At 54.0% G+C, this 24,748-nt stretch overlaps 6 protein-coding genes across 6 annotated transcripts; 2 read left to right on the forward strand and 4 right to left on the reverse strand.

Annotated features, from left to right (window-relative positions):
* Window positions 1-1,690: 1,690 nt before the first annotated feature.
* On the reverse strand, window positions 1,691-8,086 carry DSM5745_03742 (putative Polyketide synthase (JCVI); the record flags this gene model as incomplete). The annotated part of the gene is made up of 2 exons (XM_026745758.1): window positions 1,691-7,354; window positions 7,403-8,086. The coding sequence occupies 2 exons, from the start codon at window positions 8,084-8,086 to the stop codon at window positions 1,691-1,693; spliced, it is 6,348 nt and encodes a 2,115-aa protein (XP_026606624.1).
* A 1,018-nt stretch (window positions 8,087-9,104) lies between these two features.
* Window positions 9,105-10,421, reverse strand: DSM5745_03743 (fungal specific transcription factor domain-containing protein; the record flags this gene model as incomplete). The annotated part of the gene is made up of 3 exons (XM_026745759.1): window positions 9,105-9,611; window positions 9,657-10,194; window positions 10,243-10,421. 3 exons carry the CDS (start codon window positions 10,419-10,421, stop codon window positions 9,105-9,107), a joined length of 1,224 nt encoding a protein of 407 aa, XP_026606625.1.
* Window positions 10,422-12,483: 2,062 nt separating this feature from the next.
* On the forward strand, window positions 12,484-13,331 carry DSM5745_03744 (uncharacterized protein; the record flags this gene model as incomplete). The annotated part of the gene is made up of 2 exons (XM_026745760.1): window positions 12,484-12,986; window positions 13,019-13,331. 2 exons carry the CDS (start codon window positions 12,484-12,486, stop codon window positions 13,329-13,331), a joined length of 816 nt encoding a protein of 271 aa, XP_026606626.1.
* Window positions 13,332-14,198: 867 nt separating this feature from the next.
* DSM5745_03745 (uncharacterized protein) lies at window positions 14,199-16,192 on the reverse strand (the record flags this gene model as incomplete). The annotated part of the gene is made up of 3 exons (XM_026745761.1): window positions 14,199-15,263; window positions 15,367-15,578; window positions 15,610-16,192. The coding sequence occupies 3 exons, from the start codon at window positions 16,190-16,192 to the stop codon at window positions 14,199-14,201; spliced, it is 1,860 nt and encodes a 619-aa protein (XP_026606627.1).
* A 481-nt stretch (window positions 16,193-16,673) lies between these two features.
* DSM5745_03746 (FAD-dependent oxidoreductase) lies at window positions 16,674-17,306 on the forward strand (the record flags this gene model as incomplete). Its single annotated transcript, XM_026745762.1, has 1 exon — window positions 16,674-17,306. The coding sequence occupies one exon, from the start codon at window positions 16,674-16,676 to the stop codon at window positions 17,304-17,306; it is 633 nt and encodes a 210-aa protein (XP_026606628.1).
* A 970-nt stretch (window positions 17,307-18,276) lies between these two features.
* DSM5745_03747 (Fatty acid synthase beta subunit) lies at window positions 18,277-24,528 on the reverse strand (the record flags this gene model as incomplete). Its single annotated transcript, XM_026745763.1, has 3 exons — window positions 18,277-18,684; window positions 18,736-18,851; window positions 18,903-24,528. 3 exons carry the CDS (start codon window positions 24,526-24,528, stop codon window positions 18,277-18,279), a joined length of 6,150 nt encoding a protein of 2,049 aa, XP_026606629.1.
* Between the last annotated feature and the right edge of the window lie 220 nt (window positions 24,529-24,748).

Below are 24,748 nucleotides of genomic sequence, written 5' to 3' on the forward strand. Positions count from 1 at the left end.
TTGGCCGGTCTGGACGACCATCCTACGATCGTTAGTGGGACGTATGTGAGAGGAAATCGCAGGGGACATACAGGTAGGAAAGATAGACGCCCAAAGCGCTAAACCGTAAATATCATGATCTTTCTCAACTTCTTCCAAGTCAACTTCCCCGATGGCGTACGACCTTTGTTTCCTCCGCGCTGAACAGCGTACTCGCGATCGTACCGTACAATCACCAATCAACACCACGTCCCATTGATCAACGCCTCTCAGCTCTCACCTGTTTCCGCAACCAAAACACCCTGGTCCAGCTCTGACAAGCTGTGATCCCAAAACACCCACAACCACAATCGGAATCGAGATGATCGCGGTGAGTCGAAAATAAACAGCTACTGACACCCCTCCAGCCCGGACTACCCGGCCATTCCCGTGTAAAGCGCCGCCTGGAGATATCCGCTGAACATCTATTGCTCACTATCGCACTTGACTGCCCGAAGAGCGCGACCCCTTTGCGAGTAGTGTTGGATCGGCCGGTTTGAGTCTCATCCATGCAAGAGATTTCAACGCGGCGGAGTACCAGAGCTGAACGGTGGTCTCAGAGGCTGCAGGCAAGATCCGCCGAGAGCGTTCTGTTCAGCTTGCAATGTGATAGCAGTTTTCATAAGTCTTGAAAGCCGAGAAGAAAGGAGGCATCATCTCTGGGATTGTTAGCCGGATGGAGTGATGCGGATGGTAGATGACTTTGTTCAACGGGCTCCAGCGTGCTTGACTCTACTCCTTCCAGGTTCGGACAAACGGCCTCACGTGTTCCTCCCGCACTCCTCCCTCCTCTCCTCCCTCCTCTCTCCTCTCTCCATCTCCCCCATCGTCTTCAAGCGCTGACATGTGTTTATATTTCATCTCCAGCCAATCTGTCATGAGCGCTGCAGGGTTTCTCATGCCGCTCCCGCGTTCTTTTACTCGTTGAATCCAGGCTTTGAACGGGACCTTAAAACTCCCAATTCCCCCGCAAACATATCTAACAGGCGCCCTGTCTTGATTTGAGGGATAATCGACGTGGTAAGTCTCCACAGGTATCCCCTCACCCAGCAGCACATTGGCAGTATGACGAACCGCCACATCTACTGGCGTCCTAACCATTCGCTCCGCTACTTCAGAAAACACCGAGACTTTGCGAAGACTTCCCCATGACCGGGAAGTGTTCGGAGGCCTTCCACTCTTCTTCGATCCAGAAAAATGTTCTAGCCGCCCATTCGTTGCCTGGAATATTGCCGGATACCGCTGGAGCGCCTCGTTAACCATTTACTCGCAGACGAACTTCGCCGCGTTGCACCCGCTCCCCCAAACCTTTCCAATTCGCGAACGTCGTTTTCCGAGTGCTCAGCCTCCGTCGACAGTGCCACTGGAGGAAATGAATTAGGAGCGAACGTGGTGTCGTTGAGCGATAGCAATGCCCTTGGCAAGATCCATCCAAATCTGCAGCGCGCGAGGTTGCCCTTCGAAGCTCGGGAGATATGGCAAACTATTCAATGGCCAGGCCTTGTGGATGATATGAGTTACGTTATCTTGAAGGTATGCCCACTGCTCAGCGGAGAAGCCCAATTGTTCTTCTGCTGATGTCAGAGCTATGTTTTTCGTCTCCAGTGCTTCGGAGCCAGCTATATACTGGTAAGCATACTTCTCTACTATACGCAATCTCGTCTCATCCCCTCTAGATATCGCCGAGCAAGGGTGCTCCCGCAGTGGCCAAAATCACACGCTGGATGCCGACCTCATCGGAGTCGCCATCTGTCCAATCGACATGTCCGTATCCCGCTGCCTGGAGGTCGTCTTTCCACCGGCGCTCACTTGTGATCGCATGGGTTCGTCCGTCATTGAAAACCCACCAGCCACGGAATAAGCCGAAAACCAGGTCTATCGCAAAGACTGGCCTGGTCATTTCGAGCATCATTAATACACCGTTCGATCGCAGGGCCTGGCGCATATTGCCAGTAGACACCCGCAGATTCGAAGTCGCATGTACCGCATTGCTTGCGATGACGATATGGTGTCTTCCCTGAAGGTCCTCGGATGGCCGTTTCTCGATATCATGCACACAGTACCGGACAAACGGGTAATCACGGAACTTGCGACGTGCCTGAGCCAAAAATGCCGGAGATATGTCGCTAAAGGTATATTCAACTCGCACTGGCAGCGCTGCCAGCACAGGCAACAACCACTTGGTGCCACCCCCTGTACCTGCCCCCATTTCCAGAATCTTCAGGGTTGTCTCTTTAGTGGCTGCGATAGGAGGAAACTTGTCGACCAATCGCCGGATAAACTCGCTCATCAATTTGTAGCCTGCTACATTGTGCGGCTCATCGCCATACACCCATGATACTAGCCGTTGTCCTTCCGGATTACCAAAGATAAGCTGCAATCCGTCCAGCTCCCCACGAAGGACTGCGGCTAGTTTACTGCCGGTGTAGAAAGTGAGCTTACAGGCGCCCGCATACTCCGGGTATCCGCATTCGATCTTTTTCAGCAGCACGTTACTTGAATCCATCGGACAGTTGGTCTCCGTGCGAACAATCGTTGAGCGGTCTAGCTTTACCAATCTCGCTTCTACTAGACGGTCGTATAAGTAATCAACTAACTGATCGTGCTGCGCATCAAACTTTATACGCGAGAGGCGGTCGCCCGCACGAGCAGCGCGGACGTTGCTCCCTAACGCCTCGAACGCTTCTAGTGTCAGCACTAAGCACAGGTTGACCAGGAGAGGCGTGAACTCTAGAAGCCGGCCACTGCAATTGTTATCCTCTAGGAACTGGTCGGTCAGTTTCTTTGTCTCGCGAAAGGAATGCAACACATCTTCCAATGGTAGATCCAAGTCTGTTGTATCAGGCATGCCCATAGTGTTTGTGAGCTCGGTGCCCTTGTCAATTTGGCTGCATGTGATACCACTGTACATGCTCAAGTCATCAGTCGTTTCCTCCACGACACTCCGAACTGCGTGGACAAGATCTTGAAATGTTTCTGCCTCAAGTAAAGCTTCCACGGCCAAGGTGCAATTGAGAGCAGCTTCCAGCTCACGGGCAAGCTCCATCGCCATCAACGAGTCAACACCAGCGTCGGCAAGATGGCTATCGTCCCGGATTTCACTGGGCTCGACAGCACAAAAATCGGCAACGACGGTTCTTACGCGACCGACTAAGTCCTTTGTCAGTCCTTCATTATTTTTAATAGGCTGTTCCTCGCTGCTCCCAGCTTGCGGCGTCGAGCCCCAAAGGAGGCGGATGAACAGGTTCTTCGCGATCCGCGAATACCGCAAGCCGAGAAAGACTTCTGCAAGATCCCCAGCAGGTGTGAATACGAAAACATCGCTTGTAAACAATCCCTCAGACTGCTGATGGCGCGTCCACACATGCCAAGTATCCGGCCTGGGGACCGCTGTATCCGCATATAACGGCGACCGCATCCACTGCTCCATTCCACTGGCAACGTAGATCTCATCTTCGCTTCTGTCCGTCATGCAGTTCACCCAAAACCCAGCACACTGGCTGAACGAGTCGCACAAAAAGGCATCCACCCATGTCTTTCCAGAGTAGGATTTTACGACTCGTCCAGCGCTTTCGTTCCCCTTCCCGACTAGTTTTTGCACTCCTTGGTACTGCTGGGAATACTCCACTATCTCTGCGAACAAACGATACACATTTCGACCTTGAAGAATCTCGTCAACTTCTACGTCCGCGAGAAGCTCAGCGCATCTAGCATGACTGACGAGCCTTGCGTACCGCGTGAACTCGGCCTGCAACCTCATATCGTTGACTGCATGCATCAAAATATGTGCTGCACAATGAAGAAGTTGAGGACCGGAAGGATTACCGCGGTCCAGGCTTAAGAACCTCAAGCCCCAGGATTCCTTATTGTTCTTGGAAGAGAGCTCAATCCACACATCGCGGCTTTGATCCAGTAGTAGTGGCGCATCACTGCCCACATCGTACACTTTTGGTATTTTCCCTTGGCCTTCGGGAAGAGACCTGAGTAACTCAACGCCATATTCGAGCAGCAAAGTTGCAGGCGCAATTGGCGCAGTTTTAGCGGCGATATGCCCGGAGACAGCTGCGATGTGTTCAGGATGGTCGGTATGGATGAGGTACTTTCTCACCTGCCTCGCAGTGTCTTCGTACCCGACAAAGGAGAATAAAGGAGTTTTCTTTTCAGCTATGCTCTTTGCTTGCTTCTGATCAGGTGGTGATGGCAGAGCTTTGTTTTCCATCCAATGGCGCGACTTTTCGAATTGGTATGGTGGCATCAGTACCGGAGAGTATTCTCGCGTTTGACGACCGCGGTATCCCCAAAACGTGCAAGGCAAACCCTCTCCCCAAAGCGCTATTGTGATATCTGTCAAATTACTTAACGCTGACGCGGATGTTATATTCATTGAGTGGAAAGTGCTGCCTGCTACGTTCGAGTCCAGCGCTCTTCGTGCTTGAGACGTGATCGTGGAGTTGGAGCCCGCCTCAAGCCAGATAGATGGACCATAACGGGCAGCGAGACGCTGAACAGCATTTCCGAAATAAACAGGCTGACGAAGATGGTCCGCTACCATGGTCGGTGACAGACTCTCTTCTTGTTGATTTTCGGTCGCACGTTCAATTGGAATACTAGCCGAATTCGCGGACAAGCCGTCCATGACAGATGACAGAGCAGGAAGCAATGGATCCACTAAGCTGGAATGGAAAGCATTTGTGACATCGAGACGTTTGATCCTGAGTGTCGAATCATTTTCCAATTCTCTTTGAAGGGCATCAGCAGCTGAGGTAGACCCTGCGACGGTAAAACTCCGAGGGCTGTTAAAACAGGCTATACTTGCAGTGGAGTTTTCGAGATATTTCCGCAAGCTGGATTGTTCTCCTTCTACTGCAAGCATACCTCCAGGGTCGGCACCCCAATTGTCACGGATTATGGCAGCCCGGCGTACAATAAGAGCTAATGCGTCTGGTAAAGACAGCACGCCGGAGACACACAGCGCCGTCAGTTCGCCGAAGCTGTGACCGATGACCGCTGTGACTTCCACCCCAGAATCGATCCAGCTGCGAGCACAAGCATACTGCAGTGCGAATAGCTGAGCGTGCAACTGCACTGTATCGCAGATGGGTGAGGTCAAGAATATACCGGGGTAGATTCTCGGCTGTCCGGTGGCTTTGAGAATGTTGTCACAGGAATCAAGATGATGTCTGAACGATGCAAAAGCATCATAAACTGTGCGGTTGACCCCAACGCTTCTTCCCACCTGCCCACCAAAACATAGTATTACCGGTCGCTTAGGCTTCTTCACTTGCACCAGATACTTATCATTTCCTCTCGCCAACCCGGCCAGGATGTCCTCTAGCTCCGACTTCGATTGCGCTTGGAAGGTGCAGTGGTACTCCAGGCCCGGATTTGATTTGCGCGTGATGTTGAACGCAATATCAGACAAAGACATCCTTTCTAGACGAGAGAGAAAGCCTCGCAGACGATCCGCATATGCCTGCAGACAGGATTTGTCCAAGCCACACAGTCGAAATGGCAGGGCAACGTTCTCTGCATGAATACCTCCTTTCGCGACACCGATTTCACATGGACCCTGCGTAATGACCATTGACGCGTTTGACCCACAAGCGCCGTAGTTGTTGATCAACGCTGCACGGAATCCAACCTCCCAAGGCCTCATGCAGGTGCCTATCTCAATGTGGTCATCTAGCATAGCCTCAATATGCGGGTTTAGAAAGTTGAACCCTGGTTGGGGAGGAATCTGCCTGTTCTGGATCATTAAGACAACCTTGCACAGCGCTATCATCCCCGATACGCCTTCAGTATGCCCAACGAGCCCTTTTACCGAGCCCAATGAAAGCTTCGCTGCTCGCCTCGGTCCGCCGAGAACATCACGCACGCTTCGATATTCCGCTGGATCTCCAGCTTGAGTACCGGTGCCATGAGCCTCGACGACACTGATGTCTCTCGGATGGAGACGTGCACGTTGCGTTACCTTCTCAAAAAGCCCCGCCAGCGAGCTTCTATCCGGTACAACAATGGGTGTATTGTTGCTATTCTGCTCCACTGCTGTGCCAGCAATAGTAGCAAGAACCTGGTCTCCGTGTGCGATTGCGTCCGATAACTTCTTGATAAAGATCGCTGCAAAACCTTCACCGCGACAATAGCCGTCGGCTTTCGCATCGAATGGCTTACATGGTCCCGTAGGGGAAAGGAATGAAGCCCCTGCGAGATTGTCATATGCTAGCGGACTGGTGATAATATTTGCACCACCGACCAGGGCCGCTGTGCAGTCGCCGCTCAAGATTGCTCGACACGCATGATGCAACGCGACGGCGGACCCAGAGCATGCAGTATCAACGCAAACGGAAGGCCCACGCCACCCGAAATGATGCGAGAGCTTGCCGGCTAGAAAGCTCCGCAAAAGTCCGGTCGCTGCATACGCAGACGCAGGGTGGCAGTTGATGTTATGCTCATAGTCGACGGTACAGGAGGCGATATAGCACCCTATATCCTTACCTGAAGGCGGATGAGAGAAGTAGCCGGCCGACTCCAGCGATTGATAGGCAACTTGTAGGAGGAGTCGTTGTTGAGGATCTTGCGACATCGCCTCGCGCGGCGATTTCTTAAAGAACTTGTGGTCAAATGCATCGATATCGCGAACGAAGTTGCCAAACCAGGCCCGTTGACTCGCCTCTGGCCGCCAAGGTGTCTCGTAATTTGCATATCGTTCTCGAGGCATTTCGCGATGCTGCGACTGACCGGAGCACAGGAGGTCCCAGAACTCTGGTAGATCGTCAGCGCCTGCTACGCGACAAGCCATCCCGACTATAGCGATGTCGGTTTCAGCCGGTCGCCGTGTTGCTAGCTCATGGTCGCGGCTTATAGTGGCGGGAAGCTCTGTATCAGCGAAGTGGACAACCCGCTGGGAGAGACGGCGGAAGTGAGCGGGAGGAATGCATCGCTCTGGCCCGAACTCAATGACTATGGAGCTCGGTGTGGTGAGGTGATCTTGGTACACGGCGGAAAACGTTTTGTGCCACTGACACTGCTGACTGAGGACAGCGCGGAGCACTACTTGATGAAGAGGGCCAGAACAGACCGTCGTTCCGGTGGCGTTTGCTCGGGGAGGATGAAGAAGCTCCGATGCATCAGGGAGCTGGAGACTGGGCTGGTCATTACAGAGAGCAAACAACGGAGCAAGGATCTCTTCGTGGCCTGGCCAGTGGTAACGGCCATTAAACTCGACCGCGTTTGCAGAGAAACCAGCAGACTGGAGAGTCTGTTGCAGGCCAGCTACACTCCGCCGAGGCGTCATGATGGTCGCGCGATTCTCGTCATACTGGACAGTTATATACGACTGGCTGTTTAGTCTTCATTCGATCACGGGAGCAGACGACATACATACGCCCGGGTATTGATGCAGCAAAATATCCACCTCTCCCTTCAACTCTGGCTCTTTCCATGCGATTGCCAGAGAAGTATGCTTCTCCTGGGCTTCCTGCACATCCCCCAGTGCCCCCAGGAACATGGCTAAGCGCATCGCGACAGAACCATACTTCTTCAAATCGCCCGTCCTTGTCGCAGAGACCACAACACTACTGAGAAGGCCGATACAAAATCCCACAATCTCAACTACAGCGCTTCTCTCATCGTCCACCTTCCTCCACTGTGCGTACTGCACAAAATGCGTCATCATTAGTAACGGCGCAAGTTGCGTATAACACAGAGGAAACCTCGCTGTCGACAGATCATTGCATCGGAACCATCGTTCCAGCTCTCGAAGGTCGTTTTCTCCGTCTATCGTCCTCAGCGAGGGGAGGTATGCATCTTCCGCTGCAGCGCGGTAGTAGCCCGGCAGTTCGCCTAGGACGTCAAGCATCCAGTGATGTTCAGGGTCGTCGAGGACAGTGGCTCGGAGTTGGCGAAAGTCGCTTGCGGTAAAGGTAAGCCATTGGCAGCCAAACAGGAGGACGACATTGCGCTCCTTTTCTGGGAGACATTTGCCGTTGCTCATTGCGGTGCTGGAATCATTGACATTCTGTTTCGATGAGATGGTAGGAGGGCCCTGGCTTGCTTCTGGTGTTGCCATTGGGACATGTCACCAACAGATGTGTTATCGCGTGGGCTTCATGCGACAGCCGCATTGACTACTCATATATTATTCCCGTTGCATTTCTCACTTGTTTGCTTCAAGGGCGCCCCAACGCTGATCAGGCCGTGAGAGATATGCGCAAGAGATTGCACTGTGCGCCCCACGACTCGACATGAGACGGTGAAACCTCAACTGCTTCTTCTTAGAACCATGGTAGGGCAAAGAGTTGTTTTCTAACGGCGGACAAGCATCACGAAATTGAGGTTATGATTGCTTTTTTCGCCCACGTCAGGCTCTCAACGTTTTCCCGCTCACGATATCCTTGCTGTACACCCGGAGTTTTCGTCGCGCCATGCGGTATGCGCGTTGAGGTCGCTCTACCAGGATATATGTTCCACAGTCCACTACACCCACTTGGACACTTGAGGTCACCAGGTTAGTGCCATGCATGAAGCCATATATGGCAACAGAAACCGGAGTAGATTATGAAAATGCTCCCGAAATATAGTCCGCACTCCCGATTTTGCCTTTGTCCTTCTGGCGTAATTGGTCGCTGTTCGGAGTATTCGTGCAATGCTTGGCTAACTCTGGACAGACAAGAATTGTTGAAATAGGGGTTGTAAGGTGAGTGGCGTTCTAACGCATATATAAGAAGATTACCAGTAGTATTATTGGTTGCAACGACCAAGAATCTTTGACTATATCTCTGAGATGCTATCCTGCTTACTCCGCCCAACCCAACCGGTGCCGAAATAACCCCATGCAAACCAATGTGACGCCGTTACGATATTAATGCTATATTTGAGGGACTGCGGATACCGAGACCCGCGGGCTATGTGGTGCATTCTTGACCCTGTCAAGATCCTGAAGACAGGCCAGTACCTCCTGCAGCATGCCGTCGAAGCCTGCGTCAAGGTAGCTGTGTCCGGCAAAGAACTCGGTACACATCATCAAGGGAATCGGTGTCAACGGATGAACCTGACATGTCAGCTACATCCGTCGTCGAGTGAAAGGGTCAAAGTACCTTGAAGTATCCAAGCTGCCCCTGCAGCTTGACGAGGCTCACCACCTCATGTGCAGCCATCACGCAAAGTCGCTCATACTCGATTATCCCCAAGAGGTGATCTCCCGTCTTCCATGTGATCGACTCGAGGACACTATGCAGAAAGAGCACCATTGTCTGAGCGACGATGCGAGCGAACATCAACATAGGGTCTACGTGTGGTGATGTCGACAGCATCTGGATTCGAGCGTTCAGCATCTCGTGCAACCATTGATGCCGACTCCAGAACCCTTCGAGCACAGAGACATCGCCGCTTATGCTCAACTGCTCTACCGCAACCTTTTGTCTATGTGCGAGAGCCCGGCCGCATATTGTCGCGAGAACGATACACTCGCTGAAGGAAGATATTGGCTGAACGCGGTCGGTGCTGGCCCTCGTCATCACTTCGGGGAGGTATGGCGTTACAACGGGATGGCCAGCTTGGAATTCTTCTTCCGGACCGGGAAGACGGGTTGCGATCTACAGAGTCAGCTGGGCATTGTTGCACATATTAGAGCGACGTACTAATTGTTCATTCAGTGTGAATGGCAAGCCGTTGTGGAAGCTGATGAAGCGATCTAACGAGTAGGCCATCCAGAACGTCCTCCGTCGCTCTTCCAGTCCAGTCCAGTCGAGCAGACTTGTCTCTTGGTCCTTGGCCACCATCACGGGGTTATTCGGGTCGTCCAGTTCGTATAATCGCATTCCCAGCACAAGCCGACAGCAGCGACCTGCGCTCATCCATGCTTGTAGTGGCGAGAGCTGCATATATTCATAGACGCAGATCAAGACCCAGGCCTGCGCGTGCTCTATCCCCGCACTCGAGTCCGGCCTTGGGTTTGGGTTTTGGGTGTCTAGCGCATCGAGCATCCGTCTCGTTTCTTGATATAGGGGATCGCGAAGGGACCGGAATTGGGCCGAAAGAGAAGCTGCGACCGTCCACATTGCGTACTGCAGACAAGCCTGGCCATCGCTCTTCTGTTGCTGTTTCGACCAGATGTGGTATCGCCATCGTTGGAGGATCGGAGCGAACGGATGAACGCGATCGAAGTAAAGTTGGTCACTGCTCATCAGCTTCGATCGACGCGGCGTGCTGCAAGACAAGACTTACAGATCAGCTCTCATCAGCTCAGTGACGAGTTCCGACCGCGGCAATTCGGGCGATCGCGATTTCGTGCCTACGCGCCCTTTGGGTGACTCGGACTCGGTGCCGTTTCTCGATCGATTCGGACCACGGTTCGAGTCTTCAGAGTCGTATTCGAGCTCTGCACCTTCCAGCAGGGCATGCATTTGGCGGTCGATCTCGGGGTGGCGGTCGGCCAGACAGCGCTCGAGGGCGGCTACTCGCTCAGCTAAAGTCTTTGATGATTTCACATTCAGCAACCTACCGATGCGAGTTCGCAGGGTCCGCAGCTGGCCCTTCCGTGGCCCTCGAGGAAGTCGCGTCGTACTGATCTTGCAGTCCAGCCCACCTTCATAGCACACCTGGCACTGCGGGCGCTGTCGGTCACAGCGGACCTTGCGTCGACGACACTCCTCACATGCGGACCCCGGTCGCTGCCGCGAGGTGACAACGAGGGACGAGGGCGGGGAGAGAGTCTCGGTCTTCATTTTGGGATTGAACATCTGAGCGAGCGGTCTTGTTTGCAACTGCAGAATGCAGATGCGAGGATCCGGCTGCCTGCAGAGACTTATAGAGGCCCGGGATCGTGGGTGCAACCTGTGCAGGCGCTTGTTGGAATTGAAATCGAGAAATTGGTAATGGCACCACGCAACGCACGATCAGATGGGGACTCTGCACCTGCAATAATGGATCTTTTCTTTTTTTTCTCTCTTTCTCGCTGGCGAATCCTCCAGAGAGAAGCCAGGGCAGCTGGAGCAAGGCAGAAACACGGACTATCGTGCTAAGCTCTTTGGAGGATGCACTTTCCTTAGAGAACCCGCCAATCCCAGTATGCGATCATTCTGCAGCGCGTGCATGAAAAGAGGCGAACGAACTGACCTGGAGCACTGAGGGCAGCAATGACATTGGAGCGAGCGTGTAGCCGATCGGAGAGGCCTCGATGTGATAGTGGTGCTTGGGCTGCAGGGTGCAGCTGGTGGCGGCCAACACCAGTAGCCTGTCCGTCGAACGGGTTCCTGCCGGGTTGGGGATGCAGGCATCGGCGGCAGTAGAGGGCCAGCAGTGGCTCCAGTGCAGCGGAACAGCTGGGATGCTGGATTCTAGCATGGACCCGGCTCATGTCGGTGAGCGGAGCCCTTAAGATCTCAACTGCATCGGGAGTGCAGGACACCTCTTAATTGACTGGGAGTGCCACCCCGCGAGAGAACGCAATCCCAGGCTCCTCAATCGCTAAACATCGCGTTTGATAGATCAACTGCACCCTCAGTTTTCCAAGGCAGAGGCAGACGCAGCGCTCAGAGCGCTCGGGGGTCGGTGAGCGCTCAGCCAGCCACCGTCACAGTGGATCTCCCTCGCTACGGGGATCGCCCGCTACGGGCCTGGCAATCTTCTGCAGACCAGACACTAACGAACTCGTCGGGTCGAGGCTGAATCATGGATTGTTTGATGTTCCGCCTGCCACTGTCTGTTGACCCGGAAGCACGGTTCAAGTACGTTCAACAGATCTCAAATCCTGATTTAATCCCTGACATTCCACCAGCATACTATCAAACTGTTTGTCGTTTCTGCGAGTGTGCTCCCAAATACGGATGTCTAGCGTTCAAGGACCCAGATTAGACGTGACCTCAGATCGACAGTCCAAGCTCAAACTTCATGTGTTGTGCCAAATTGTGCCAGAGAGGGTCAGAACAGGTCGCTGGAGAGCCGACCGATGGCCATGCGACGCTGCCGGTCGGATCTCGGGCTCTTCTCACTGCGAATGGTTGAATGTCATTGTCATGGAGTATATTTCCGGTGCTCAGACACAGAGTGTTAGGTGCTGACAATCACATCACTTGCAGCTCTCAGACCCGGTGCTCGGCCGATACTGTAGCTCGACTAGCCTCGAGGTCACCGATCCAGCATCCTGGTGACGACTCACGAGTGACTCGTGAGCATGCTTTGTTTTTCTGCTGAAATTCGTGCCTTGGTGGGCATGACTGCCTGCAGCAGCATACTAGTGGCAGTAGTAGGGCCACAGTGGCCACTAATGGCTGATCAGCACGCCACGCCCCAATCGGTGCAGATGGGTTACTCGAGCTTACACTACAGTGACTACACAGCGACACTCGTGGCATGTTTCTGTTTCACATTCTCGTGGTGGTGCTCGTGTATCTGGTGGTTTTCGTGCAGACCGCTAGTTATATCAGACACCAGACCTTTGCGTCATGTAGATCATAGCAGCACATCATGTCCTTCCAAGACGTCCTCGGGCAGCTCCCTCTGCTGAAGAGCTACACGCACATTCTCCTCGTCTTCTCCGTCGCCAACTCCCAACACGAGTCAGTCCTCGAGTCTTTACAATGCGCGACGAAGCGCCTCCTATCAGCATTCCCCTTCCTCGCTGGGGTCGTAGTCCATAAGGACATCCACCCCGGCCGCTCCGGCACATTCAGCGTCGACTTGCCTAACGGGGCCGGACAAGTGACCCAAGCTTTGCATATCAAAGACCTCTCCTCCATCCTCCCGGACTATGTCACTCTCCATGCCGCCAAAGCACCCCCCGCCATGCTCACGGGGGCCCTAGTCGCACCACCCCGCCCTGCGTTTCCGCGCGTCTATACCGAGTCCACTGCACCGGTTCTGGAAATCCAGGCATCGCTGATCAATGGTGGGATGCTCCTTACCCTAGCAGCTCAACACAACATCATCGACGCAACGGGGATCTTCTACATCGCCCATGTGCTAGCGAAGTTCATGGATGACCCGGACACTGTCCTTCCAGAACCAGAGGTGAAGATGGGAAATATCAAAAGGAAGAACCTCATCCCACTCCTCCCAAACTACCAGCCATTGCCGAAAGAAATGGACGTCTTTACACAGAACCGCCCGACACAGCTAAGCAGAGAGATATTGTCCGAATACAAATGGACGCTCGTGCACTTTTCCAGCGAGGCCCTAAAGGCCATCCACGACGAGGCATCGTCTACCCCATCGGATTTCGTTCACGGGGTCTCCAGCGTCTCGGTGAACGATGCGCTGACGGCATGGGTCTGGCGGCGCCTTTCTCTCGTCCGAGCTGCGCACAGGAAGAATAAAGGAGAGGAAGTCGACGGAGAAACAACACAACTCACTCGCGCCGCGGACCTCCGCCGCGCCATGGCCCTCAACCCGGGACACGCATACATGGGCCACATGGTACGGACCAGCAACACGCGTCTACCACTCTCAACACTAATATCACCAAATACATCCCTCTCATACCTTGCATCTCTCCTCCGCAAAAGCCTAAAAGAACACACCACGCCGTCCTCAATCTCCGCATACGCAACGCTCATCCAGCGGACGGCCGATAAATCCGCTATCCTGTATGGCGCCGGGTTCAATCCGCTCACGGATCTCAGCGTCAGCTCGCTTGCGCATGTGGACGTGCCGAGCTTTGGGAGGCTGGGCAGGCCGGCGTTTGTGAGACGGCCGACGTTTGGGGCGTTGCCTGGGGGGATGTACCTGGGTCCTTGTATTACGGATGGGGGTGGGGATGGGGGGCTGGATGCGGTTGTTTGTTTGAGGGGGTGGGAGGTGGATGGGCTTAATGGGGATGAGGAGTGGAGGGGACGGGTGGTTGTTCTTGGGGAGTAAGGGATTTAGCTCGGTAGCTAGTGATGTGCTGATGATGATATGACTTATGACCGGTCTACTTGTGCTTGTTTTATTCGTAACGGGTTGGTTGTAGGCGTGGAACAGCGGATCATGAGGTTTTTTTACTGTCGAAAGTCCGCATACTTATGATTTTACGGCATCGACGACTATGCTTGGCCTGGTCAGCAGTATGTATTGGGTATATTTCCATTCCGAAGTGCGAGGTGTCTGGGTCGAGTGTGATATATATTTTCCACCCCCCACGCAGTCGCAATCATAACCAAACCCTAACTAACCACCAATCCATCGCATACTTCAAAGCAAGACTACTTCTCCTTAACGGCCTGCCCTGTCGTCAACGCCCGATTCAGATCATACTTCTTCACCCACAGACTAAGCACCAGGCCAACCCCTGCCACGCCCGCCAAAAACGCCCAGATGATGCGCAAACTATCGCTATACGCCCTCTTCAGATTCTCCTTCCCAACCTCCCCCTCTTCCCCAACAGGCTGCATCCCCTGTATAACCGTCACCAGCGCCGCCGCATCCCGACTATACGCCTCCGCCATATCCGCCCACTCAGGATACTTCCGCAGTTCAAGGCGCATCCGATTCTGGAAGATCACCCCCCCAACCGCAATCCCAACGGCCTGCCCGAACGCCCGAAAGAAAACAACCATCGCCACGGCAACAGTGAGGTTCCGATTCGTCGCGGACGCCTGCACAGTACACACAATCGCGGCCGTGAGGAATCCGAGTCCTAACCCGGAGGGAATATTCAGGAAGATCCACGCGACCGTGCTAGTGTGCTGATCCAGCAGCGTCAACAGCGCAAGACCAACAATCGACAGCGCCCAGCCAACCCACAGACCCCAGCGATACCGCCCCGTCATCGTCACCAGCACGCCGCAGATAATCGCGCTGGGTGCAACGGTGAAGGTCTGCGGGAAGAGCGCGACGCCCGTGAGGATCGGCCCGAACTCCCGCACGGCTTGGTAGTAGAGAGGCAGGTAGTACAGCGCGCCCCAGAGGATCAGGCCCTGTAGGGAGGACGTAATGAAGGCGATGACTGCGCTGCGGTTCGTGAAGACGGAGTGCGGGATCATTGGATTCGTAGCCTTGATGCTGTAGGCTGTGAAGAGTAAGAGGCCGCCGGTGCCCAGGACCAGCGGGACCAGCGTGCGCCATGAGGACCAGGGGTACATGACGCCGCCCCAGGTGAGGGGGATTAAGAAAGAAGACAGCGAGGAGACGAAGAGCGTTGTGCCGATGTAGTCGACGCGTTTTAGCTTCTGGGCCAGCGTGCCGGGGGGCTGTTCGAGGCGGAAGAAGAGGAGGATTAGGAGGGTCGAGAGGCCGATGAAGGGGAAGTTGATGTAGAAGATCCATTTCTGCGTTGCGTGTTTATATTATAAGTATAAGCCCGAGCTTTGTAGATATATAGCCTGGCGTGACTGCTTTGCACAGGTACAGGGACGGGCTGGGGGAACATACCCAGGTCACATTCTCCGAGAACCCGCCCCCCAATATCGGACCCAGCACACTGCCCAGACTATACATGGCCGAGAGAACGCCGTAGTAGTTCCCCCTGAGCCGGAGGGGGACCAGGTCCGTCACGACGACTTCAGCGAGGACCGCGATCCCGCCGCCCCCGACGCCTTGTATGCATCGGCCCACGAGGATCTGCGTGAAGCCCGCCGCAAGGCCTGCTACCAGCGAGCCGACGAAGAAGAATACCAGGCAGACTAGGATCACCGGTCGTCGGCCAAAGATATCGCTCAGCGTTGCAGTTGTCGGCTGGAAGACCGTCGAGCACAGCAGGAACGAGGTCCCGCTCCAGAAGGCCTGCATTGCCGTGCCGTGGAGGGTCGATGCCATTTCCTACGCGTACCATATCTGTCAGTAGACCAGACTCTCTGTGTTTGTATGCAATAGGGATTAAGCTGCACACCGGCAACGCAACCGAAATACTCGTCCCGTCCAGCGAAACCATCAGCGTGAGCACCGCCAGCGCGCAGAAGATCAGCCGGCCTGTGACGGTGAGCCTGAAGCTCGCGTAGTCCGGGGCCGGCTCTTCGTCTGTGGACTGGGTCTCGACATCTTTGTCTTCGTCTTGCGCTTGCGCTGGCACTGGCACTGTAGGCTTGGCGTTGGCTTCTTCTATGCCTTGGCTGTTTACGACGGATGGATGGGTTTCAAGAGATGGTGCGTGACCATGAGCGTGAGGCTGGCGCTCCGTCTTCCTAAGCGCTGTGATAAAGGCCTCTCTTGTTGAGAGGGCGGGCGCTTCGGCGATGGCGGCTATGCTGGTGTCTGCCATGTTATGCGTCCGTCGGCTGGTTTGCTGGATTGGAATATGCAATATGCACGGGGAAGCAAGGGAGGATACCGTACGCGGGTGGAGAAAGGCCTCGATGGAGATGGTCAGAGAGTTAACCCAGGCCTAGGCCGTACGACGCCGGATGATCAAACGGTCTCGGGATTCGCAATGCGCTGTAGGACACGAGCTGAGTACGTTATGCAGAGCTAGGAGTCGCCCGGTGTGTCATTGTGGCTCTGTAACGCGGCAAGACACACATACCCCCGGCAGCCGCACTGGCACTGAAACAGTGTGTAGGGCAGATACAGACCTGGATGGACTATTCCGGCGTCACTCAGGCACACGTACGGAGACAAGAGACAGACACGAACACAGGCATAGCACAGACCAGAAGGTACAAAAGACACAAAGCGGCCGGTGGCACGGTCGGAGAGCACCAAGCCCACATCACCACTGACTCAAACAAACCCAACAAGCCAGAATGCCCGAGGCTACGTCCACGATCAAGCCCATGCCCGACCCCTCCAACGCGGAATCCCTCTCCATCGCCATAATCGGCGCCGGCATAACCGGCACCGTGCTCGCACTAGGCCTCACAAACCGCCCGTTCCCCATCCCGGTTACAGTGCAAATCTACGAGCAAAGCTCCACTTTACATGCACCCGGCGCCGGAATCGCCTTCACAGCCAACGCACGCAAGTGCCTCTCGCTGATCAACAGCGCGCTGGAAGACTGTGTGACCCGCGTCGGGACCAGGAATGGCGAGGACCCAGAGCGCCCGAATGACTACATGCAGTTTGTGGACGGGTATACGTGGGACAGAACCAAGGGTGCTGGGATCAAAGTCGGACAGGATCTGGCGGGCAAGAAGGTGTATCGGTTGCATGCGGGGAGGAGGGGGTTTGAGGGGTGTCATCGGCAGGAGTTTCTGGAGGGGGTGTTGAAGGAGCTGCGGGGTGGGGTGGTTGTGCTGGGGAAGAGGGTGGAGAGTGTCCTCCCCGACCAGGACCAGGACCAGGACCAGGGTGGAAGTCGTGACGGAGGGAAGACGCAGCTCGTGTTCAGCGACGGGAGCAGAGCAGAGGCGGACGTCGGTACGTCAGCCCTAAGTTAGGGCTGCACCACCACCCCAAGCACAAGCACCACCTAACAAATGGATCGAAACAGTAATCGGCACCGACGGCCTGAAATCGCGCATCCGGCAACTCCTCTTCGGGCCCGCCAACCCGGCCTCCCACCCACACTACACGCACAAGATCGCCTACCGCGCCCTGATCCCCATGCCCCTCGCACTCTCGCGCCTGGGCGCGTCCCTCTCCCTAAACCAGCACATGTACGGCGGGCCGCACGCCCACGTCCTCACCTTCCCGGTCGCACAGCAGAGACTTTTGAACATCGTTGCGTTCGTGTCAGATAGCGCCTCGTGGCCGCTGTCGAAGAGCATGACGCAGGCGGCCAGTAGGGAGGAGATCGCAGCCGCGTTTGCCGGGTGGGGGCCGACGGTGCGCGCGATCATCGAGATGGTTGGGATGGTTGATGCGGAGTGGGTTGATAAGTGGGCGGTGTTTGATCACTTTGAGTACCCGGCTCCGGCGTATTTTGTGCAGGGAAGGGGGCTGCTTTGTGTTGCTGGGGACGCGGCGCATGCGAGCTCGCCGCATCATGGGGCTGGGGCGGGGATGGGGGTTGAGGATGCGCTGGCGCTTGTGACGGTGTTGGAGCGGGCTGTTGGGGATATTGCGAGTGGAAAGCGGGGGAAGGGGGATGCGCTGGGGGCGGCGCTGAGGGCGTACTCGGATGTTAGGTATGAGCGTAGCCAGTGGCTTGTGCGGAGTAGTCGTGAGGTATGTGCGACGTATGAGTGGGTGAATCCGGAGATTGGAGGGGACTTGGAGAGGGGGTTTGAGGATGTCAAGGCGAGGTCGCATAAGATTTGGAATTTCGATATTGAGGGCATGTTGGTGGAGTTGGAGAGGGCTTATGAGCGTTCTTAGGTGGATTTTATGCAATCAGTGAAGTACTTTCAATCATATCAAACAATCTCTAGTCACATCTGATCTTCGTCTCGAGAAGGTAAAGAAAGATCACCAATTAGACAAGATCTCCCCCAGAACCGGACTCTGCGTAAGCTCAAACGCCTCCTGGAAATACTCCCTGTCCAGCGAAAATGGCCTCGCCATCACATTCGGAATGTACTTGCCCACCAGCTGCTCCACGTCGATATTGTCGACCAAGAACCCCGGCCGCAAAAGGCACTGCCGGAATCGATCAACGGTACTGCGCAGGTGACTGGAATGAAATGGCACGTCAATGCCTTCTAGTGGAACAGTGGCCTTTCCGCGCTGGAGCTGAATCGGACTTGGAAGCGCCTTCGCTCCAGCAAGAAGTGAATTGATAACAGGTTGTAGTTCGTTCAGATCTTGGACTAGGCGGTCTCCGTCGGCCTCTGATATATGGTCGATCAACTTACCCAGAACGTACAAATTCGTAGACTGTAGTTGAGATCCTTAGCTGGGCCTTATCGAGACGGCGGCGGGACTTACTGTTCCAGAACAAACGTACTGCTCCCCCTCGATATTGAAATTCACAATCTCGAGCAGTTCTTGACTTTGCGTCGCAATCTGACTAACGAGGCAACCCAGCGTAGATTGGGTAAAGACTACAAGATTAGCTATGGGGATACGGCCTTGGGATGGAACCCTGGACATACACTTTCCAGCCCGCTTCGGGTTCACCGCAACCATGCCATAGGTGGTCGAGCCCTGATCGTCGCGCGCCACGGACGCCTGCATAACCGACCCTCGGTAGAACGCCAGCTCCACGAGAGCTCCTGTAGGAATGGTCCGAGACAAGGCAGATAAGGCTCCAAATTCTCCGAGGGAGTGCCCTGCATACATGGCCCCCTGTGACACGTAGCCTTTGACGCGCAGTTCGGCGAACGCGGCCGCCTCGAATAACAGGATCGCTGGTTGGGCAAACTGCGTCGAGTACAGAAGGCCCCTTGGATGTCTAAATGTGTATGATGTTGAGGTTGACGTGAGGCCAGCTAGCACTGACTTTTGGACTCGTTGTCCATCCGAAAGCACGACTTCTGTGGTGATGTCGAGATATTTCTGGCGGATACTGCGACCCTTTCGACCTCCGAAATGGATGGTGAGAGACTTTGGATTGTTTCGCACAATGTCCAAAACAGACCATCCTTCATCGTCAGCGAGCGTCCACGGGGCAGATTGGGTCATACCGTAAGCATCATAGAGCCGCTGGTCAATGTCGTCCCATACAGCCCGTGCAACTGGACTTGACTCATACAAATCCATGCCCATACCTTTGCTCTGGCTACCTTGTCCTGTGAACAGATATGCCGTCCTCGGCTGCTCTACCTCAGCATCGGCCTCGAGCACACGTTCGTTGGATTCTTTCCGGTTGACCAGAATACCGAAACACATCCGGCCCTCAATCATGCCGGTGTGCTCGATCTTCACGATCAGTTTCTCGCTGGGCATCACCATGTCGACAAACCTGACATCAAACCGATGAAGTCTATCGCGGTCGCCTTCAAGCCCTAAATGCTCCAGTACTCTCTCAGCGATGGCTGAAGTCAACATTCCATGGCACAGCGTTCCCGGCAGTCCGGCTAAACTTGCAAATATCGGTGACGTATGGATTGGGTTGAAGTCCCTTGATAGCTTGGCGTAAGGCTCGTTGTTTGGAGGCATTTGAACTTTCATCGTTGATTTTCCGGTCCAGCCTGGACTGTCGAATACGGTTCGAGTCTCTGCCAGTTTGCCCCTGCGATCTAGAAAATCCAGCACAGGGTTTCCAGTGCAGGTGCCCTCGAACTCAACAACACCACAATCGTGCCGTTGGCCATTTGTTTCGGACATGACGTTTCCGCTAACATGCAGCTCCGAAAGGCCATCATGATATTTGGTCAGTGTTTCAAAAGTAAAGGTTAGACATTTCCCTACAAGTGGTATCGAAGAATTGCGCCGCTGGAACCACCCTCGATTCACGAGTATGGCCTCATCAAGCTCATTTGCGACATCATATGCCCACCTCTGCTCTTTCACTCTCCGAAAAGAAGTGATAGGCAAGTCGTCAGCACCACGGAAAAGAAATGTCGAAACAATGGTCATGACCGACACCCCAGAGCGAAAGATCTGTGCTTCAACGACTACGACAACACCCGCGTCATCTTCATACACAGCTTGAACCTGAGATTTGCTGCTCACAATATCCCCCAGCCGCAGACGTGCATCGGAAGAATACTCGAATGTGTTTGAATGGTGAACTAACCGGAGAAGATCACCTCCAATTTGACGTAAAGTTAACGGTCGAGATATAACATCCCAGGCAATGATAACCCCTGCGTTGATCGGAAGCACATCTGTATTTGACATCATTTGCCGGTCGTCACTAAAGACCGAGCCTGTAATTGCTAGGTGTTCGTCCAGAAAATTCTTTGTTAGGGTTATTTCTGGACCGTGGAACGTATCTTCGACTAGGTGATTGGCACCAAAAACACCTTCAAACCATAACCGGCGGTAGAATGACCTGATACAATCATTGCGCTCTTCCATAGCCTCTCGTAACCTGGTCGGATTCGTTCGATTAAATGTGTAGAACAGCTTCAACGGTTCCGACCCCTTTGGCGGCTCTATTGCAATTCGGATGACAATTCCATCATAGCAAATAGCCCTCATTGTGGATGAGGTGCGGCACGGATCCTGCACTATGATTACCAACTCCGACGTAGCTGGATTGTAGCTCAGCACGGTGACAGACGTAGCATCTGTAAGCCAGCAGAAAGGGTTGACTTGACGCTTGTTACCCTGCAAAACAAAATCATCCTCGAGTAGGGCGCGCACCCAAGGTGGAAGGGTTAGTCTCGGTGAAATATCAACGCCGCCTGACGAGAGTGAGAGGTCATCTACGATGTCCGACAACGAAGTGATCGAGGTACGCGACGTTCCCTCGGTAGAGTCCCTTTCATCCGATGATAATGTTGACCACGAGGCCGGCGTGATGAAATCACTTTCCGGTTTGGAGAGGAGCGCTTCCGGCGTAAGGCCTTCGCGTAAGCGGACAGCAACTCCAGCACTTATGCAATCCAGGATGTACCCCACAGGTTCGCTTTCAACGTTTGAATAGCGCGCTGCCACGGGGCCATGCAATATGCATACCCTCTCCGGGTCTCGGCTTACCACTGCGTCAACATCTTCGGCTTGCCACAAAGAATCCTTTTTGAAATAGAACTCGAAGTCATCGTCAAGTGCCGGGATGAAATTCACTGGCTTTCGCCCTGGCAGCTTACATTGCATCAGGAAGAACGAGATGTCTTCAGGGTTCAAAAGATCTTCTTTGGCAGTCGGGCAGGCGTTGGCAAATGCCGCAAGGAACTGATCCGGGGCTTCTTGGAGTAGACTTGGAGTCAGATCCGCTGCTGATTCTGCAATGAATGGCAACCTTGACAGCCACCGCTGGGCCATGGTCATCGTAAAATCAGTGTACGACGAGTCGATCCAACGCTCTCCGAGAACGTACATCAACGACACTGTTCGCTTCAATACGTCAAAATACGTCATTTCTTCTAGATCAACAGCGTCGCCATTGGAGTTGCATCCAAACCATGGCTTTGCGAAATCTGCATTCAGTCTTCGTATGATTGAAAGCCGGTGTTTGGCCAAATATGTTAACCTGTCGCTGCGAGAAAGACTAAACATAGTTTTGTCCATCTCAGCCCAAAGACAGACCCCTCGGGTGGCAATCTTATGGATGGGCTCTCCCATCTCGGACGTGACGGTGATGACTCCGCCTGCTGGCCCATCATACGTCCTTTCCCACTCGCTATCAGAAACACCCGGGGTGGCAACGATGATTCTTCTAGCCGCAGGCGAAGTGTGAGCCTCCTTTGCTACCATCATACGACTGCCCAGTAGTATACCATCAAACGGCATCGCTGGGCGCCCCATTGCGGTAGACCAAGAGCCGCTTAGATAAGGATATACACTATCACTGTCACCGAAGCCGCTACCGGCAACGAGGTATATGTTGGAGTGCTGTCGGATTGTCCCGTAAGTAGCGAGGATCGGAGCATGGAAATCCTCAGACGAGTGATGACCGCCACCTCGCCCTCCTGTCCATTGTAGTATAACCGGAAACGTTGGATACTTTTGTGCAATCTCAATAACCTGCCGTATTGCGGGCACTGACCCTGGTTTGAAGCTGATATGACGCAGTCCTAGGGTCTCAATGTAATTGCTTGCAACGTCAAGCGAAGGAACGCCAGCACCTATTGTCAACCCTTCTATAGAAACTTTACTCTGCGACAAGCGCCGAATAAGATCGACTTGCCACGACAGTGACCGAGGGTTGGCGTATATCAGGTTACAAGTAATCCCTCGTCCTTCGGATATGCTGCGAGCAAGATCATAAATAGCAGTTTCCATAGCAGCTGGACTGTGATATCCTCCACCAGCAAGCTCTGCATGATAGCCAGCGTTGATGATAGCCGCCACGAAATCGGGATGCGCAGTTGTAGGAGTCATTCCAGCGACTATGATTGGTGGTGCTCCTAGTACTCGGTTCAGCCGTGTCTCCAGTTGAGTCTTGGTCCCAGACAATAGACGAGGTTGGAATTCTTTCTCCCAGCTCCGCAGCCTTGTCGAAGTCTTCAAAAGCTTCGGCGCGAACAGGTCTCGCATGGTTGCCATTTCTGAATCCCTCGGGTCGAGGTCACAAGCTTGGAGAACCCGGACGCCGCATCCTTCCCGCACATGTTTAATCAAAGGCGCGAGGCCGCCTCGATCAAAGATAAGAATGTGAGATGCCGGGTAGCTTGCCACTGCAGTTTTCCAATTGCACCGCTCAGTGGCGATGGCATCTATAGCAATACGTAGTGCACTCCCCCCCTGTTGTCGTAAGTCTAGGCCCGTACCAGTATGATAGACAGGAATCGCCAGTTGGCTTGTATGGATGGGGCAGTCAAAAAACCGTTCCTTCAAATGAGCCGCAGCTTGGGTGAGATACGGTGTATGAAACGGGGTGCTGACAGGAAGAAAGCTGTGCTGGGCACATGGCTTCCGCTCCCGGAATGGTGTTTGAGTCTGATCGGTGTCTTTACTAGCGATCTCGGCTATATAGTTATCCAGTCGAAGCAAAGGCGCGACCGGGCCAGCTATCACGAATTGATCGTACGCGTTGACCAGGGCTAGGTACAACTGCTTGCCCTCCAGTAGGCTAGCGTTGACGTGTTCCAGGATAGCCTCAACTTCCTCTCTCTCGAGACCGCGTATGCTCATCATGTACGACGGCGTGTTGGCTTCACCGACGCCGATGTAGTTTGCTGCAGGAACCATGCTGCAAGGCGCAGCTTGGTGGCACTCCCATCCAAGACAAAATAGAAGTTCTGTAACTGTTTCCACAAGTTGATAGAACGTATCCCATGAGTCCGAAGAGGCAATGACAATAGCTGGTAGCAGTCCCTGTGAATGGCCAGTGGTAGCTCGGAACATAGATCTCATCTCCCCCGGATTACATCCCGCAATGTAACAGGTAACACAATATCGAGCAAGGCTGAGTGTACCGATGAGCGGAACACTGACGGGAGCGGATGCAACAAAACCAATTTCGGGAACATTTGTGCTATCAGCAATCCAGGCCTCTAGGTCTAGAGGCTGATTTTTGTAGTATGACCTGAACTCGTCACGAGTGGAGAGGTCGTAAAGACAGGGGCCAACCACTCCAATGAATCGTCGCAGCATCGGTTTATACGAAGCGTACAGTTCTTGAAATTCTCGGACGCAGGTTCGACTTGACTCTCCCTGGCCTCCAAACACGGCCATTAGCTGGAACTCATTGGTTTTTGCATGTCGCAGAAGGGCGCTCAATGGGCTCCTCGCGGCATTGTTGTCGTTTGCTTCCACGAATCGGTAATAGATCCCCAGCCATTGCTGCCTTTCTTCGGATATGGGTGTGAGGTCTGCTATCAAGGAGTGTATTTCAGTCTCATCGCGGAGGAATTCCGATTCGAATGCTCGTCGAACCGTAGACAGGACCTCTGGCGAAACGGTTTGCTGAGTGACTAGGAAGTCCAAGAAGCTCAACGCCAGTTCGAGAGGGCTATGGGTCCCCTCCCGGGCGGAATAGGAGGCAAGGAAGGCATTTCGGTGTGGTTCAAGTAAATGAATATGAGAGCTGGGGACTGGGAGTCTCAAATCGAGATCCTTGTAAGAGAATGGAGACGATGAAGAAGGCGAGGCAGACGAACCGGAGACGGGCCGGAGCGTTGAAGGGCCGAGGTCACGGGAGCCAGGCGACTCCTCTTCCAGCGCCATGTCGACATGCTCTTGCTCTCCCACTCTTTCCCTCTCTCCAGACTGACTTTGAGCATGATAAGAGGAGCGATCGCCAGGTGCCAGTGTTTGGGCCGATCATGCTTACCAACGGTCCAGTACCACCTTCACATCCCAACCGGCTCCTTCCTGCAGCATATTCTCAGCACCACTCTATCAGGCTCTTTCTGGCCCGCTTGACATGTTTGTAAGGAGCCAGTAT

Source organism: Aspergillus mulundensis, assembly GCF_003369625.1.
Source record: "Aspergillus mulundensis strain DSM 5745 chromosome Unknown scaffold_2, whole genome shotgun sequence".
Lineage (NCBI taxonomy): Eukaryota > Fungi > Ascomycota > Eurotiomycetes > Eurotiales > Aspergillaceae > Aspergillus > Aspergillus mulundensis.